The sequence below is a fragment of the Drosophila rhopaloa genome, unplaced genomic scaffold (genome assembly GCF_018152115.1).
Source record: "Drosophila rhopaloa isolate 14029-0021.01 unplaced genomic scaffold, ASM1815211v1 contig_115, whole genome shotgun sequence".
In the NCBI taxonomy this organism is placed as follows: Eukaryota; Metazoa; Arthropoda; class Insecta; order Diptera; family Drosophilidae; genus Drosophila; species Drosophila rhopaloa.
Window position 1 is genome coordinate 11,313,018 of NW_025334990.1, and position 13,607 is coordinate 11,326,624.

The 13,607-nt window shown below is 41.3% G+C and overlaps 3 protein-coding genes and 1 pseudogene across 6 annotated transcripts; all 4 read left to right on the forward strand.

The window, feature by feature from the left end:
• Positions 1-2,054: 2,054 nt before the first annotated feature.
• On the forward strand, positions 2,055-3,907 carry LOC108046205 (4-coumarate--CoA ligase 1-like). Its single transcript, XM_017125787.2, has 5 exons — positions 2,055-2,213; positions 2,271-2,478; positions 2,537-2,723; positions 2,782-2,898; positions 2,953-3,907. The coding sequence occupies exons 1-5, from the start codon at positions 2,076-2,078 to the stop codon at positions 3,905-3,907; spliced, it is 1,605 nt and encodes a 534-aa protein (XP_016981276.2). The 5' UTR covers positions 2,055-2,075.
• Positions 3,908-4,952: 1,045 nt separating this feature from the next.
• LOC108046184 (4-coumarate--CoA ligase 1-like) lies at positions 4,953-6,784 on the forward strand. Its single transcript, XM_017125760.1, has 5 exons — positions 4,953-5,090; positions 5,148-5,355; positions 5,414-5,600; positions 5,659-5,775; positions 5,830-6,784. The coding sequence occupies exons 1-5, from the start codon at positions 4,953-4,955 to the stop codon at positions 6,782-6,784; spliced, it is 1,605 nt and encodes a 534-aa protein (XP_016981249.1).
• A 685-nt stretch (positions 6,785-7,469) lies between these two features.
• LOC108046183 lies at positions 7,470-8,833 on the forward strand (annotated as a pseudogene).
• Positions 8,834-9,133: 300 nt separating this feature from the next.
• LOC108046196 (4-coumarate--CoA ligase 1-like) lies at positions 9,134-11,927 on the forward strand. Of its 4 annotated transcripts, none has more exons than XM_017125774.2 (6): positions 9,134-9,394; positions 9,447-9,669; positions 9,727-9,934; positions 9,993-10,179; positions 10,750-10,866; positions 10,925-11,927. In XM_017125774.2, exons 2-6 carry the CDS (start codon positions 9,532-9,534, stop codon positions 11,877-11,879), a joined length of 1,605 nt encoding a protein of 534 aa, XP_016981263.1. In that variant the 5' UTR covers positions 9,134-9,394; positions 9,447-9,531; the 3' UTR covers positions 11,880-11,927. The 4 variants fall into 4 exon arrangements, with proteins under 4 accessions (XP_016981263.1, XP_016981265.1, XP_016981266.1 ...); XM_017125776.2 differs by having other exon boundaries at positions 9,470-9,669; XM_017125777.2 differs by having other exon boundaries at positions 9,476-9,669.
• The last annotated feature ends 1,680 nt before the right edge of the window (positions 11,928-13,607 follow it).

A 13,607-nucleotide genomic window follows, 5' to 3' on the forward strand; every position in this document is an offset into this window, starting at 1 on the left:
CGCCCCCTCTGACGCCCACAAGCCACAAGCTGTGGCCACAGTTTTGATGCTATTATGAAAATTTTAATTGATATGTATTTGTTTCGTCAATACCTATCGATTGGCTGAATAAAAATTTGCCACGCCCACTCTAACCTAGCGCCTACATTTCCGCCTTTCATGGCGCCATCTAACGGTTGACTTTGGAACAGCTGGCCAAGGTGCTCAACAGAGTCAACGTTAATTCTCGATTAAGATTTCTATTAAAGGAAATTGCGATGGTTTTCATTTGTCAATACCAAACTATATCCCAAGAACTATGCAAATCAAATCAAGTTAGTCAAGTTGGAGGTCTGAGTCAAACAATGGCGTATGTGTGTATGTATGTAAGCATATACATATATGTATGTATTTACATTGTACACAGTTGCAATTGTTTAGCTGAGTAACGGGTATCTAATAGTCGAGGCACTCGACTATAGCGTTCTTTCTTGTTATACCCTTGCAGAGGGTATTATAATTTTGGTCAAAAGTGTGCAACGCAGTGAAGGAGACATCTCCGACCATATAAAGTATATATATTCTTGATCAGGATCACCTCCTGAGTTGATATAGCCATGTCCGTCTGTCCGTCTGTCCGTCTGTCCGTCTGTCTGTCCGTCTGTCCGTCTGTCTGTTTCTACGCAAACTAGTCTCTCAGTTTTAAAGCTATCGAATTGAAACTTTGCACACACCCTTCTTTCCTTTGCACGCAGTATATAAGTCGGAACGGCCGGGATCGGCCGACTATATCCTATAGCTGCCATATAACTGAACGATCGGAAATGCCATAACTTTGGTGTTTTTAAAGTTAGGAAGTTGGGATTTTCTATGGGTTTTACATTTGGCCAATCAATTTGACGTACCAAATTTTTTAAGGATCGGCCGACTATATAGTATAGCTGCCATATAACTGAACGATCGGAAATGCCACAACTTTGGTGTTTGTAAAGTTAGGAAGTTGGGATTTTCTATGTGTTTTGTATTTGGCCAATCAATTTGACGTACCAAATTTTATAAGGATCGGCCGACTATATCCTATAGCTGCCATATAACTGATTGATCGGAAATGCCATAACTTTGGTGTTTGTAAAGTTAGGAAGTTGGGATTTTCTATGGGTTTTATTTTTGGCCAATCAATCCGACCTACCAAACTTCATAAGGATCGACCGACTATATCCTATAGCTGCCATATAACTGATTGATCGGAAATGCCATAACTTTGGTGTTTTTAAAGTTACGAAGTTGGGATTTTTTATGAGTATTAAGAATGCATCATATGAATAATTTTGGAAAATATAATTTACAGAGTATTCTGCAAGGGTATATCAACTTCGGCTCCGCCCGAAGTTAGCTTTCCTTTCTTGTTTTTACTCAAAATAGTCAAAACGATTAGAAGATCAATTGCCTTGAAAGTTCAAATTACTGTTAGTTAATTTATAGTTTTGCCTCGAAAGATTTCTAGATGGCAAGCACTCCATATAAACTAAAATTTTGTTCGTATGATAAAGAGCTAATCATTACCCAGATCTAATAAAACTTTTATCTAGATATTTAATCTTAATCTCTTTAAGCACTCCATATAATCTCAAATTCAGTGCGTGTGATAAGACGCTAGTCATTACCCATATCTAACGATTTCACACTTTTATGATAATTGTCATAAATACATATTAGATTTTACGAGCTCTGGTTCTGTCAATATGTAAATCTATCTAGAGCCGTAAATAAGGATATGCAGAATAAGAAATTTTCATTTTTAAATAGTTTTTTGATAATAAATATTTCTGGACTTTTAAAGATAAATTTTACTTGAAATAAAAAGAAATGCAGAGATTTTAAATTTACACTGAATATGAAAACTATTCCCTAGTTTTCACCATTGGATTCGTCAAGGGAGGCAGTCTATAATTTGTTCAGATTAGATAAGACGCGTTAAGCAGTTGGTACTGTACTACTTGCTGTATTTTAGGGCGCTGTCTCACTATAATACAGTCTTAGCTGGACCTGAGCGTTAGTAGTACACTTGATTTTGACTGCGAAGGACCACCTAAAGAATGGAGATACCAACAACTTTTGACGCGAATGTTAGGGTATGGAGTGGAGCCAAACGGGTTCCCACATACACCGATGAGACGTCTCTTGGCAAGATAATTTGCAACGTTATGAGGACTTGGCCGAAGAACGTGTGCCAGGTAAGTCCAATCGCGTGATAATGATGAGTTATTCCCAAAGATAGCACTCTATATCAGATAGATGATGCGGATGGCAAGGAAGTAACCTTTGAACAGGCAATATCCTGGGCCATTCGGATGGCCCAGATCTTTAAGAAAAAGGGGCTGAGCCATTTGGACGTAATTGGAATTGCGGCCAGGAACTCCACATATGTGATGCCTGTGGGTGTGGCCTGCCTGCTGAATACAACTCCCTTTCACGCGGTGAATCCGGTGGCGGACGAAGGTAAGTCATTTAAAGTTTTCAACCGATATTAACTAATATTTTAAATAATATACTTCAGCTACCTTATCACACGTTTTCTCAATAACCAAACCTACTATAATTTTCTGCGATGGAAAGGAGTACGAAAAGGTCCGGGCCGCCACTAAAGGATGGCAGCCGGAGATCTTTACGGTAACTGATCCTGTTGAAGGAGTGCCCCATGTTGATACCCTTCTACAACCCACCAAAACGGAAATGTTTTACCAGTGAGTGCTTGAAATTAAATGTTCCAGAAATAGGAAAAGTATTAAATTGTTATTGCAGACCAGAACCTCTGAAGGAAGGAGGCGACCAGACTGCGGTTATTCAGTGCTCATCGGGAACCACTGGCTTGCCTAAGGCTGTTTGCATTTCAAATCGGACGCTTTTCAGAGATTTCTTGTGAGTCTTTGTTATACATCTTGCTAAGAAAATAAGCTATTTTTAACTTGGCAGTGCGATGACCAGCGAATGGAACATTTATTGTGCTAGTGGTCTGGATTGGTATAGCGGTCTACTTAGTTTTCTTAAGAGCACTCTGGACGGTTCCACCCGGATTATAACCAACAAACCATTTGCTCCGGACCACTTTGTAAAGCTCGTTGAGAAGTACAAAATTAGCTCTGTCCTTTTGCCTTCTCGCTATATATCTGCCCTGATAAATTTCCCAGGAGTCACAAAGGAGGCCTTGGCCTCCATTCGGATGGTTTTCTACGGAGGTGGGTTCACGTCCATGACCACATTGAAAAAAATGCAGCAGCTGTGTCCCACTGCGATACTGATCTCGGTTTACGCAATGACTGAGGTGGGATCAGTGTCCATCAATATAGGGCTTGGAAATGGCAACACTGTAGGCAAACCAATGACAGGAGTAAAAATGCGCATCGTGGACGAGGAGGGCAACAACCAGGGTTACAACGAAGTGGGAGAGATCTATGTCCACATAGGTCTTCCTTGGAAGGGTTACTATGGAAATCCCGTGGAGTCTCAACGCACGCTGGATCACGAAGGATGGTTCCACACCGGCGATCTGGGCTACTTTGATGAGCAGAACTTGCTCTATGTGGTGGATCGCAAAAAGGAGATCCTCAAGTACCAGGGCAATCAGTACTGGCCCTCTGAGATTGAAGGTGTTATCGCAGAGCTTCCGCAGGTCGAGGAAGTGTGTGTCATAGGCATCTACGATGAGCAACAAGGAGATGCAGCTGGTGCACTTGTGGTCAAGAGTAAGGGATCCTCCATAACCGAAAAGGACATTTCAGATCATGTGGCGAAGAGACTACCCTCGGTTCAAAAACAACTTCACGCGGGCGTCCAGTTTACGGACAAGCTGCCCGCCAACCCAAATGGAAAGACGTTACGCCGTATCGCGCGAGTGGAATTCGTTGCGAAAAAAGAGGCTGGAAAATAAAATTTCATAAAAATTGTTATGTTACATTATTTTATATTAAATTTATTGCCTCACTGTTCAAAAGAAGAAATTATTTTTAATATTACAAATGGCTAATCACATTAAAATAAACTTGTTACTTTAAAATTGGTTTTGCAATATTATTTATATTAAAAGTTTACCATGATAGTTTAGCATCGAACTAGAAGCAAAAAGGCGAAGTAAGGCTAAAATTAGCTTCTGTATTTCATCTCGGAGCTGTCCCAGCTGGGAAGAGGCGGAGGACGATGCGGCCGGGGCTCTGGTGGTCAGGAGAAAGAGAGCCCCCATTTCTGGCAAGGAAACTTTGATCTAGTCAAGTCACGAGAAAGCTAGAACCTCAAAATGGTCAAAACGATTGGAGGATAATTTGCCTTGAAAATTCATATTACTTGCAGTTAATTTAATGAATGGACTATTTCTAGATGGCAAGCACTCCAAAAAGGCTCAAATTTTGTGCGTATGATAAAGCGCTAGTCATTACCCAGATCTAACGATTTTAAACTTTAATGATGACGTTAAATTTTTTTTAATATTCTTTTAAGATGATTGATAAGATAACAAGGGTTGCATAAGAAGTATTTCGCTAATTGTTAATATCAACTTACCAGAACTAGATATTTAATCTTAATCTCTTTAAGCACTCCATATAATCTCGAATTTTGTGCGTGTGGTAGTCATTAACACATTTCTAGCGATTTCACACTTTTATGATGTTTAGCTTGTTAAATATTCTTTTAAACTGATTGATAAGATAAAAATAAGGCTTGGACAAGAATTACTTTGTTAATTGTTTATATCAACTAACCAGATTTAAAAATTTTTAATTGCACTGAATACGAAAACTGTTCCCTAGCTTTCACCATGGGATCCGACAAGGGAGACAATTTATTTAGATTAGATAAGACGCGTTGAACAGTTGGTGCTGTACTACTACTTTAAGGCTCTGTCTTATTATAATACAGTCTTAGCTGGACCAGAGCGTTAGTAGTACTCTTGATTTTGACTGCGAAGGACCACCTAAAGAATGGAGATACCAACAACTTTCGACGCAAATGTTCGGGTATGGAGTGGAGCCGAACGGATTCTCACATACACCGATGAGACGTCTCTTGGCAAGATAATTTGCAATGTCATGAGGACTTGGCCGAAGAACGTGTGCCAGGTAAGTGCAATCGCGTGATAATAATGAGTTATTCCCAAAGATGGCACTCTATATCAGATAGATGATGCGGATGGCAAGGAAGTCACCTTTGAACAGGCCATATCCTGGGCCATTCGGATGGCCCAGATCTTTAAGAAAAAGGGGCTGAGGCATTTGGACGTAATTGGCATTGCGGCCAGGAACTCCACATATGTGATGCCTGTGGGAGTGGCCTGCCTGCTGAATACAACTCCCTTTCACGCGGTGAATCCGGTGGCGGACGAAGGTAAGTCATTTAAAGTTTTCAACCGATATTAACTAATATTTTAAATAATATACTTCAGCTACCTTATCACACGTTTTCTCAATAACCAAACCTACTGTAATTTTCTGCGATGGAAAGGAGTACGAAAAGGTCCGGGCCGCCACTAAAGGATGGCAGCCGGAGATCTTTACAGTAACTGATCCAGTTGAAGGCGTGCCTCATGTTGACACGCTTTTGCAACCCACCAAAACGGAAATGTTTTACCAGTGAGTGCTTGAAATTAAAAGTTCTATAAATAGGGATATTATAAACTTGTTATTTCAGACCAGAACCATTGAAAGAAGGAGGCGAACAGACTGCGGTTATTCAGTGCTCATCGGGAACCACTGGCTTGCCTAAGGCCGTTTGCATTTCGAATCAGACGCTTCTCATACATTCCTTGTGAGTCTTTGTTATACATCTTGCTAAGAAAATAATCAATTTTTTACTTTGCAGTACGATGACCAGCGAATGGATCATTTATTCTGCTAGTGGTGTGGATTGGTATACAGGTCTGCTTTTTTTTCTTAAGAGCACTCTGGACGGTTCCACCCGGATTATAACCAACAAACCATTTGCTCCGGACCACTTTGTAAAGCTTGTTGAGAAGTACAAAATTGCCTCTGTCATTTTGCCTCCTCGCCATTTATCTGCCCTGATAAATTTCCCAGGAGCCACAAAGGAAGCCTTGCTCTCCATTCGGATGGTTTGCTACGCAGGTGGGTTCACATCCATGACCACACTGAAAAAAATGCAGGAGCTGTGTCCCACTGCGACACTGATCTCGGTTTACGCAATGACTGAGGTGCGAGCAGTGTCCGTCAATATAGGGCTTGGAAATGGCACCTCTGTAGGCAAACCAATGACAGGAGTAAAAATGCGCATCGTGGACGAGGAGGGCAACAACCAGGGTTACAACGAGGTGGGAGAGATCTATGTCCACACAGGTCTTCCCTGGAAGGGCTACTATGGAAATCCCGAGGAGTCACAACGCACGCTGGATCACGAAGGATGGTTCCACACCGGCGATCTGGGCTACTTTGATGAACAGAACTTGCTCTATGTGGTGGATCGCAAAAAGGAAATCCTCAAGTACCAGGGCAATCAGTACTGGCCCTCTGAGATTGAAGGTGTTATCGCAGAGCTTCCGCAGGTCGAGGAAGTGTGTGTCATAGGCATCTACGATGAGCAACAAGGAGATGCAGCTGGTGCACTTGTGGTCAAGAGTAAGGGATCCTCGATAACTGAAAAGGAAATTTCAGATCATGTGGCGAAGAGACTGCCCTCGGTTCAAAAACAACTTCACGCGGGCGTGCAGTTTACGGACAAGCTGCCCACCAACCCAAATGGAAAGACGCTACGCCGTACCGCACGATTGGAATTCGTTGCTAAAAAAGAGGCTGGAAAATAAGGATTCATTAAAATTGGTATATTAAATTACTTTAGATTAAAAATGTTATCTTACAGTACAAATAAAAATAAGTTTTGTAAATAATACAAATGGCTAATCACGAGATGTTGAAGAATTTACTTGTAACATTAAATTTGGTTTTTAAAATATTACTTACAATTATGTCCATCGATATCAATTGTTTAGCATCGAATTAGAAGCAACAAGGCGAGGTATGGTTTAAATAACCCTCTGCAAGGGTATATCAGTACTATCTGTCAAGATAAAACTTCTGAAAAAAAATCTTAGTGCTGAAAACATACCATGTTAAATATAAAGATAAGGATATTTGCTTAATTGTTTGCTTCGATTTGGTCTCGCGCTGGATTTGATAAGGCACAAAAAACTGCTGGGTAATCATGATGTGAATTTGATTAGATTTAGACAATAGCTAATTCACCATGATTTGAGCTTTTAATTAGTTTCTTAAAACACTATCTGCGATAAAATTTAATGTACGCTACATTTTTTATTATTATTAGAAAGTCCAACATGGTTTGCTAAACTTTCGAATGCTTCTGATAAGCTGGTTCACACTCAAAGGTGTTTCGGTATTCTGGCCTACTATAAATACACTTCGCTTGTTCACAGCTCCGCAGTCGTCCTCAATTTGTGATTGGGAACAAGTGGCTAAGCATTAACAAATATGTTTGAACAATCCGTGACATATAGTGAGCAGAAGAGGGTCTGGAGCGGGGCAAAAAGGACATCAGTCTATAATCCTGACGCATCTGTGGGCAGAATAATATTCAATACCATGAGGACTTGGCCCAAGAATGTGTGCCAGGTAAGTTTGACTCGGAAGGTGATATGAGGGATAGTTGTTCCAATGGATGCTCGTAAATCTATAACCAGATAAACGATGTTGACGACTCGACGGTTACCAACGAACAAGCGCTTACTTGGGCAGTAAGGATTGCCCAGTTTTGCAAAAGACGAGGCTTGGGGCACAAGGATATTATTGGTATTGCTATGCAAAACTCTACATATGCAATGCCCTTGGGAGTTGCCTGTCTGATGAATGGAACGCCCTTCCACTCCATCAGTACCTTGCTAGACGAAGGTTTGTGTTGCCATTCCTAGGTTAAACACTTAAAGTAAATCCTCCCATGCAGCTACTACTACTTATGTATTATCAATAACTAAACCAAGCGTAATTTTCTGCGATGGGAGCGATATTTAAAAGATTCAAGCTGCCACTACGGATTGGAGCACAGATATCTTTACCCTTACCGATCAAGTTGCTGGAGTGCCGAGCATCGAAACCCTTCTTGATCCCACAGACACGGAAGGGATCAAGAAGGTTAAGCATGTACAGATAATATCCTTTTAGGCCTGAACCCTTAAAGGAAAGAAGTGGTCAGACCGTGGCAATTCTGTGCTCTTCGGGGACAGCTGGCTTGTCCAAGGCTGTCTGCATTTCTAATGGTGGCCTTATAATTGATAACATGTAGGATAGCATAAAACTCATAGCTTGATAGGGTCCGATAAAATAAATCGTTTTATTCTTTTGCAGGATGGGGATAAGTGGAAACATCATATTTACGCCCAGTTGTCTGGATTGGTTTTCCGGTCTAGTGACCTTCATTTACAACACACTTTTCGGCTTCACTCGAATCGTAACCAACAAACCCTTCACACCCGAGTATTTTGTCCAGATGGTACAGAAGTACAAGATCAACAAATTCCAGGCTGGTATCACACAGATAGTGAACCGCAAAAAGGAGATCCTCAAGCACCAAGGTCTCCACTACTGGCACACCGAGATCGAGGCAGTCATCTCGGAGCTGTCCCAGCTGCAGGACGTCTGCGCAAGGGAGCCACCATTTCTGGCAGGGAGATATCTGACCACGTGGCCAAGCGACTACTCGCCTTGCAGAAGACTTTGATCTAGTCTAGTCACGAGACTTTCACAAATATATGTATTTTTACTCAAAGCCTAGAACCTCAAAATGGTTAAAACGATTAGGAGATCAATTGCCTTGAAAGTTTATATTACTGTTAGTTAATTTAACGATCTCATACTTTTATGATGACGTTTAGTTTGTTAAATATTATTTTAAGCCGATTGAAAAGATATGAATAATATGTTAATATCAGCTAAACAGCCGAACAATTGTAATCTTAAGTACAGGCCACTTAAGCCTGACTATAAATATAGTTCTCACACTGCACAAACGGTCGCCTTGCGGGAGACCGTTAAAAAGGGTCCCACTCAGGAAAACAGATGTGGTCTCTGCGTAGACCATAAATAAGTATATTATAAGAATTTCAAGTTAGTTACGTAAGCGAAGACTTAGTAAGATAAAATCATTTTTTATACGGAACTCAAACCTGAAGGTTGTTTTTCCTTATTACAGGAATCCCTTTCAACTAACCAGATTTGGAAATTTTCATTTTTAAATACTTTTTGATAATAAATAGTTCTGGACTTTCAAAGATAAATTTTACTTGGAATAAAAAAAAAAGCAGAGATTTTAAATTTTGGTGTAAAATTACACTGAATACGAAAACTATTCCCTAGCTTTCACCATTGGATCCGTCGAGGGAGACAGTCTACAATTTGTTCGGGTTAGATAAGACGCGTTGAACAGTTGGTGCTGTAATACTTGCTGTATTTTAGGGCTCTGTCTCACTATAATACAGTCTTAGCTGGACCAGAACGTTAGGTTTACTCTTGATTTTGACTGCGAAGGACCACCTACAGAATGGAATTATCAACAACTTACGACGCGAGGCTTCGGGTATGGAGTGGAGCCGAACGGATTCCCACATACACCGATGAGAAGTCTCTTGGCAAGATAATTTGCAACGTCATGAGGACTTGGCCGAAGAACGTGTGCCAGGTAAGTCCAATCGCGTGATAATGATGAGTTATTCCCAAAGATAGCACTCTATATCAGATAGATGATGTGGATGGCACGAAAGTCACCTTTGAACAGGCAATATCCTGGGCCATTCGAATGGCCCAGATCTTTAAGAAAAAGGGGCTAAGGCATTTGGACGTAATTGGCATTGCGGCCAGGAACTCCACATATGTGATGCCTGTGGGAGTGGCCTGCCTGCTGAATACAACTCCCTTTCACGCGGTGAATCCGGTGGCGGACGAAGGTAAGTCATTTAAAGTTTTTTACTGATATTAACTAATATTTTAAATGATATACTTCAGCTACCTTGACACACGTTTTCTCAATAACCAAACCTACTATAATATTCTGCGATGGAAAGGAGTACGAAAAGGTTAGGGCCGCCACTAAAGGATGGCAGCCGGAGATCTTTACAGTAACTGATCCTGTTGAAGGAGTGCCCCATGTTGATTCGCTTTTGCAATCCACCAAAACGGAAATGTTTTACCAGTAAGTGCTTAAAATTAAAAGTTAAAACAAGAGAGAACGCTATAGTCGGGTGCCCCGACTATCAGATACCCGTTACTCAGGTAAAGGGATTGCGAGGGAGATGGAGATAGAAACTTTGATCACGCGTAACTTTTTAACGAATGGTCCGATTTGAAAAATTTCTTCTACATTTCGATAGGTATTGATAAACACAATAAAACTGCATTTTTACTTTTCCGAAATATTTAAATTTTTAAAATCGTACATAAGCGATTGTGGGCGTTAAAGGGGGCGTGGCACCTTTTTGAAACAAACTTGCGCTGCGTAGGAACTCCTAAAATCTGCATGTAAAATGCCAATCTTCTAGCTTTTGTAGTTTCCGAGATGTCAGCGTTCATACGGACAGACAGACGGACAGACGGACATGGCTAGATCGACTCGGCTAGTGATCCTGAACAAGAATATATATACTTTATAGGGTCGGAAACGCTTCCTTCTACCTGTTACATACTTTTGCACGAATACAATATACCCTTTTACTCTACGAGTAACGGGTATAAAAATAGAGAAATTATTAAATTGTTATTGCAGACCAGAACCTCTGAAGGAAGGAGGCGACCAGACTGCGGCCATTCAGTGCTCATCGGGAACCACTGGCTTGCCTAAGGCTGTTTGCATTTCGAATCGGACGCTTCTCAGAGAATTCTTGTGAGTCTTTGTTATACATCTTGATAAGATAATAAATAATCTACTTTTAACTTGGCAGTACGATGACCAGCGAATGGATTATTTATTCTGCTAGTGGTCTGGATTGGCATGGCGGTCTGATTAGTTTTCTTAAGAGCACTGTGGACGGTTCCACCCGGATTATAGCCAACACACCCTTTGCTCCGGACTACTTTGTAAAGCTCGTTGAAAGGTACAAAATTAACTGTGTCCTTTTGCCTCATTGCCAACTGTCTGCTCTGATAAATTTTCCGGGGGTTACAAAGACGGCCTTGGCCTCCATTCGGAGGGTTTTCTACGGAGGTGGGTTTACGTCCATGACCACACTGAAAAAAATGCAGGAGCTGTGTCCGACTGCGATACTGATCTCGGTTTACGCAATGACTGAGGTGCGAGGAGTGTCTATCAATATAGGGCTTAGAAATGGCACAACTGTAGGCAAACCAATGACAGGTGTAAAAATACGCATCGTGGACGAGGAGGGCAACAACCAGGGTTACAACGAAGTGGGAGAGATCTATGTCCACACAGGTCTGCCCTGGAAGGGCTACTATGGAAATCCCGAGGAGTCACAACGCACGCTGGATCACGAAGGATGGTTCCACACCGGCGATCTGGGCTACTTTGATGAACAGAACTTGCTCTATGTGGTGGATCGCAAAAAGGAGATCCTCAAGTACCAGGGCAACCACTACTGGCCCTCTGAGATTGAGGGCGTTATCGCAGAGCTTCCGCAGGTCGAGGAAGTGTGTGTCATAGGCATCTACGATGAGCAACAAGGAGATGCAGCTGGTGCATTGGTGGTCAAGAGTAAGGGATCCTCGATAACCGAAAAGGACATTTCAGATCATGTGGCGAAGAGACTACCCTCGGTTCAAAAACAACTTCACGCGGGCGTCCAGTTTACGGACAAGCTGCCCACCAACCCAAATGGAAAGACGCTACGCCGTATCGCGCGACTGGAATTCGTTGCTAAAAAAGAGGCTGGAAAATAAGGATTCATTAAAATTGGTATATAAAATTACTGTAGATTAAAAATGTTGTCTTACCGTACAAATAAAAAAAATTTTAAAAATAATACAAATGGCTAATCACTGTCGACGTTGAATATTTTTGTTAGAAATGCTGAAGAACATACTTGTAACATTAAATTTGGTTTTTTATATATTATTTATAATTGTGTCCATCGATATCAATTCATTTTACCAGGACTGTTTAGCATCGAACTAAAAGCAAAAATAACCCTCTGAAAGAGTGCTGAAAACATACCTTGTTACAAATAAAGTTTAGGATATTTTCTTAATTGTTTGCTTCGATTTGGTCTCGCGCTGGATTTGATAAGGTACAAAAAACTGCTGACTAATCGTGAAGTGAATTAGTTAGATTTAGACAATAGCTAATTAAGCATGATTTAAGCTTTTAACAAGAGAGAACGCTATAGTCAGGTGCCCCGACTATCAGATACCCGTTACTCAGGTAAAGGGAGTGCGAGGGAGATGGAGATAGAAACTTTGATCACGCGTAACTTTTTAACGAATGGTCCGATTTGAAAAATTTCTTCTACATTTCGATAGGTATTGATAAACACAATAAAACTGCATTTTTACTTTTCCGAAATATTTAAATTTTTAAAATCGTACATAAGCGATTGTGGGCGTTAAAGGGGGCGTGGCACCTTTTTGAAACAAACTTGCGCTGCGTAGGAACTCCTAGAATCTGCATGCAAAATGCCAATCTTCTAGCTTTTATAGTTTCCGAGATCTCAGCGTTCATACGGACAGACAGACAGACAGACAGACGGACAGACGGACAGACGGACATGGCTAGATCGACTCGGCTAGTGATCCTGAACAAGAATATATATACTTTATAGGGTCGGAAACGCTTCCTTCTACCTGTTACATACTTTTGCACGAATACAATATACCCTTTTACTCTACGAGTAACGGGTATAAATAGTTTTTTGAAACACTGTCTGTGACATATAGTGAGCAGGAGAGGGTATGGAGCGGGGCAAAAAGGACATCAGTCTATAATCCTGACGCATCTGTGGGCAAAATAATATTCAACACCGTGAGGATTTGGCCCAAGAACGAGTGCCGGATAAGATTGACTCGGAAGGTGATATAAGGAATAGTTGTTCTCATGGATGCTCGTAAATCTAAAACCAGATAAACGATATTGACGACTCGACGGTTCCTTGGTTAAACACCTACAGTAAATCAAGAACCTGACCTACAACCAGGTTGGAGGGTTGTATGTGCTCACGGATCTTCTCTGGAATGGTTACTACGGAAATCCAGACGAGACCCTGAAATTGGATCTGGTCTACCTCGATGAGCAGAACTTCCTCTATATGGTCGATAGTATTCGTTACGAATAACTCAGCTATTGGCCCGCTGAGATCGAGAGCGTTATTTCGCAGATTCCCCAAGTGCAGGACGTCTGTGTTGTGGGCATCTACGATGAGCGGGTGGGGGATGAGGCGGGTGACCTGATGGTCAAGGTCCCGGTATCCGAAATAAGTGCCCAGGAGATTGTTGACTATGTGGCCAAGCACCTGTCCGCCAAGGAAAAACAGCTTATTCCGGTGTCCAGTTCATAGACAAACTATCTAGTAATTCCAATGGAAAAACCTTGCGAAAGGCATCACGTGAGTCATTTCTTGGCAAAAAAGGGGCATAAAAAGAACTAATTGATACCGACATACTCTTATCAGCCCA

Excerpts from the sequence above, each read along its gene's own strand:
- LOC108046205 (XM_017125787.2), top strand. The coding sequence starts at position 2,076 with ATGGAGATACCAACAACTTTTGACGCGAATGTTAGGGTATGGAGTGGA. Across the intron at positions 2,214-2,270 it reads GGCCGAAGAACGTGTGCCAG|ATAGATGATGCGGATGGCAA; the intron begins GTAAGTCCAATC and ends ACTCTATATCAG. Across the intron at positions 2,724-2,781 it reads AAAACGGAAATGTTTTACCA|ACCAGAACCTCTGAAGGAAG; the intron begins GTGAGTGCTTGA and ends TTGTTATTGCAG.
- LOC108046184 (XM_017125760.1), top strand. The coding sequence starts at position 4,953 with ATGGAGATACCAACAACTTTCGACGCAAATGTTCGGGTATGGAGTGGA. Across the intron at positions 5,091-5,147 it reads GGCCGAAGAACGTGTGCCAG|ATAGATGATGCGGATGGCAA; the intron begins GTAAGTGCAATC and ends ACTCTATATCAG. Across the intron at positions 5,356-5,413 it reads GAATCCGGTGGCGGACGAAG|CTACCTTATCACACGTTTTC; the intron begins GTAAGTCATTTA and ends AATATACTTCAG.
- LOC108046196 (XM_017125774.2), top strand. The coding sequence starts at position 9,532 with ATGGAATTATCAACAACTTACGACGCGAGGCTTCGGGTATGGAGTGGA. Across the intron at positions 9,670-9,726 it reads GGCCGAAGAACGTGTGCCAG|ATAGATGATGTGGATGGCAC; the intron begins GTAAGTCCAATC and ends ACTCTATATCAG. Across the intron at positions 9,935-9,992 it reads GAATCCGGTGGCGGACGAAG|CTACCTTGACACACGTTTTC; the intron begins GTAAGTCATTTA and ends GATATACTTCAG.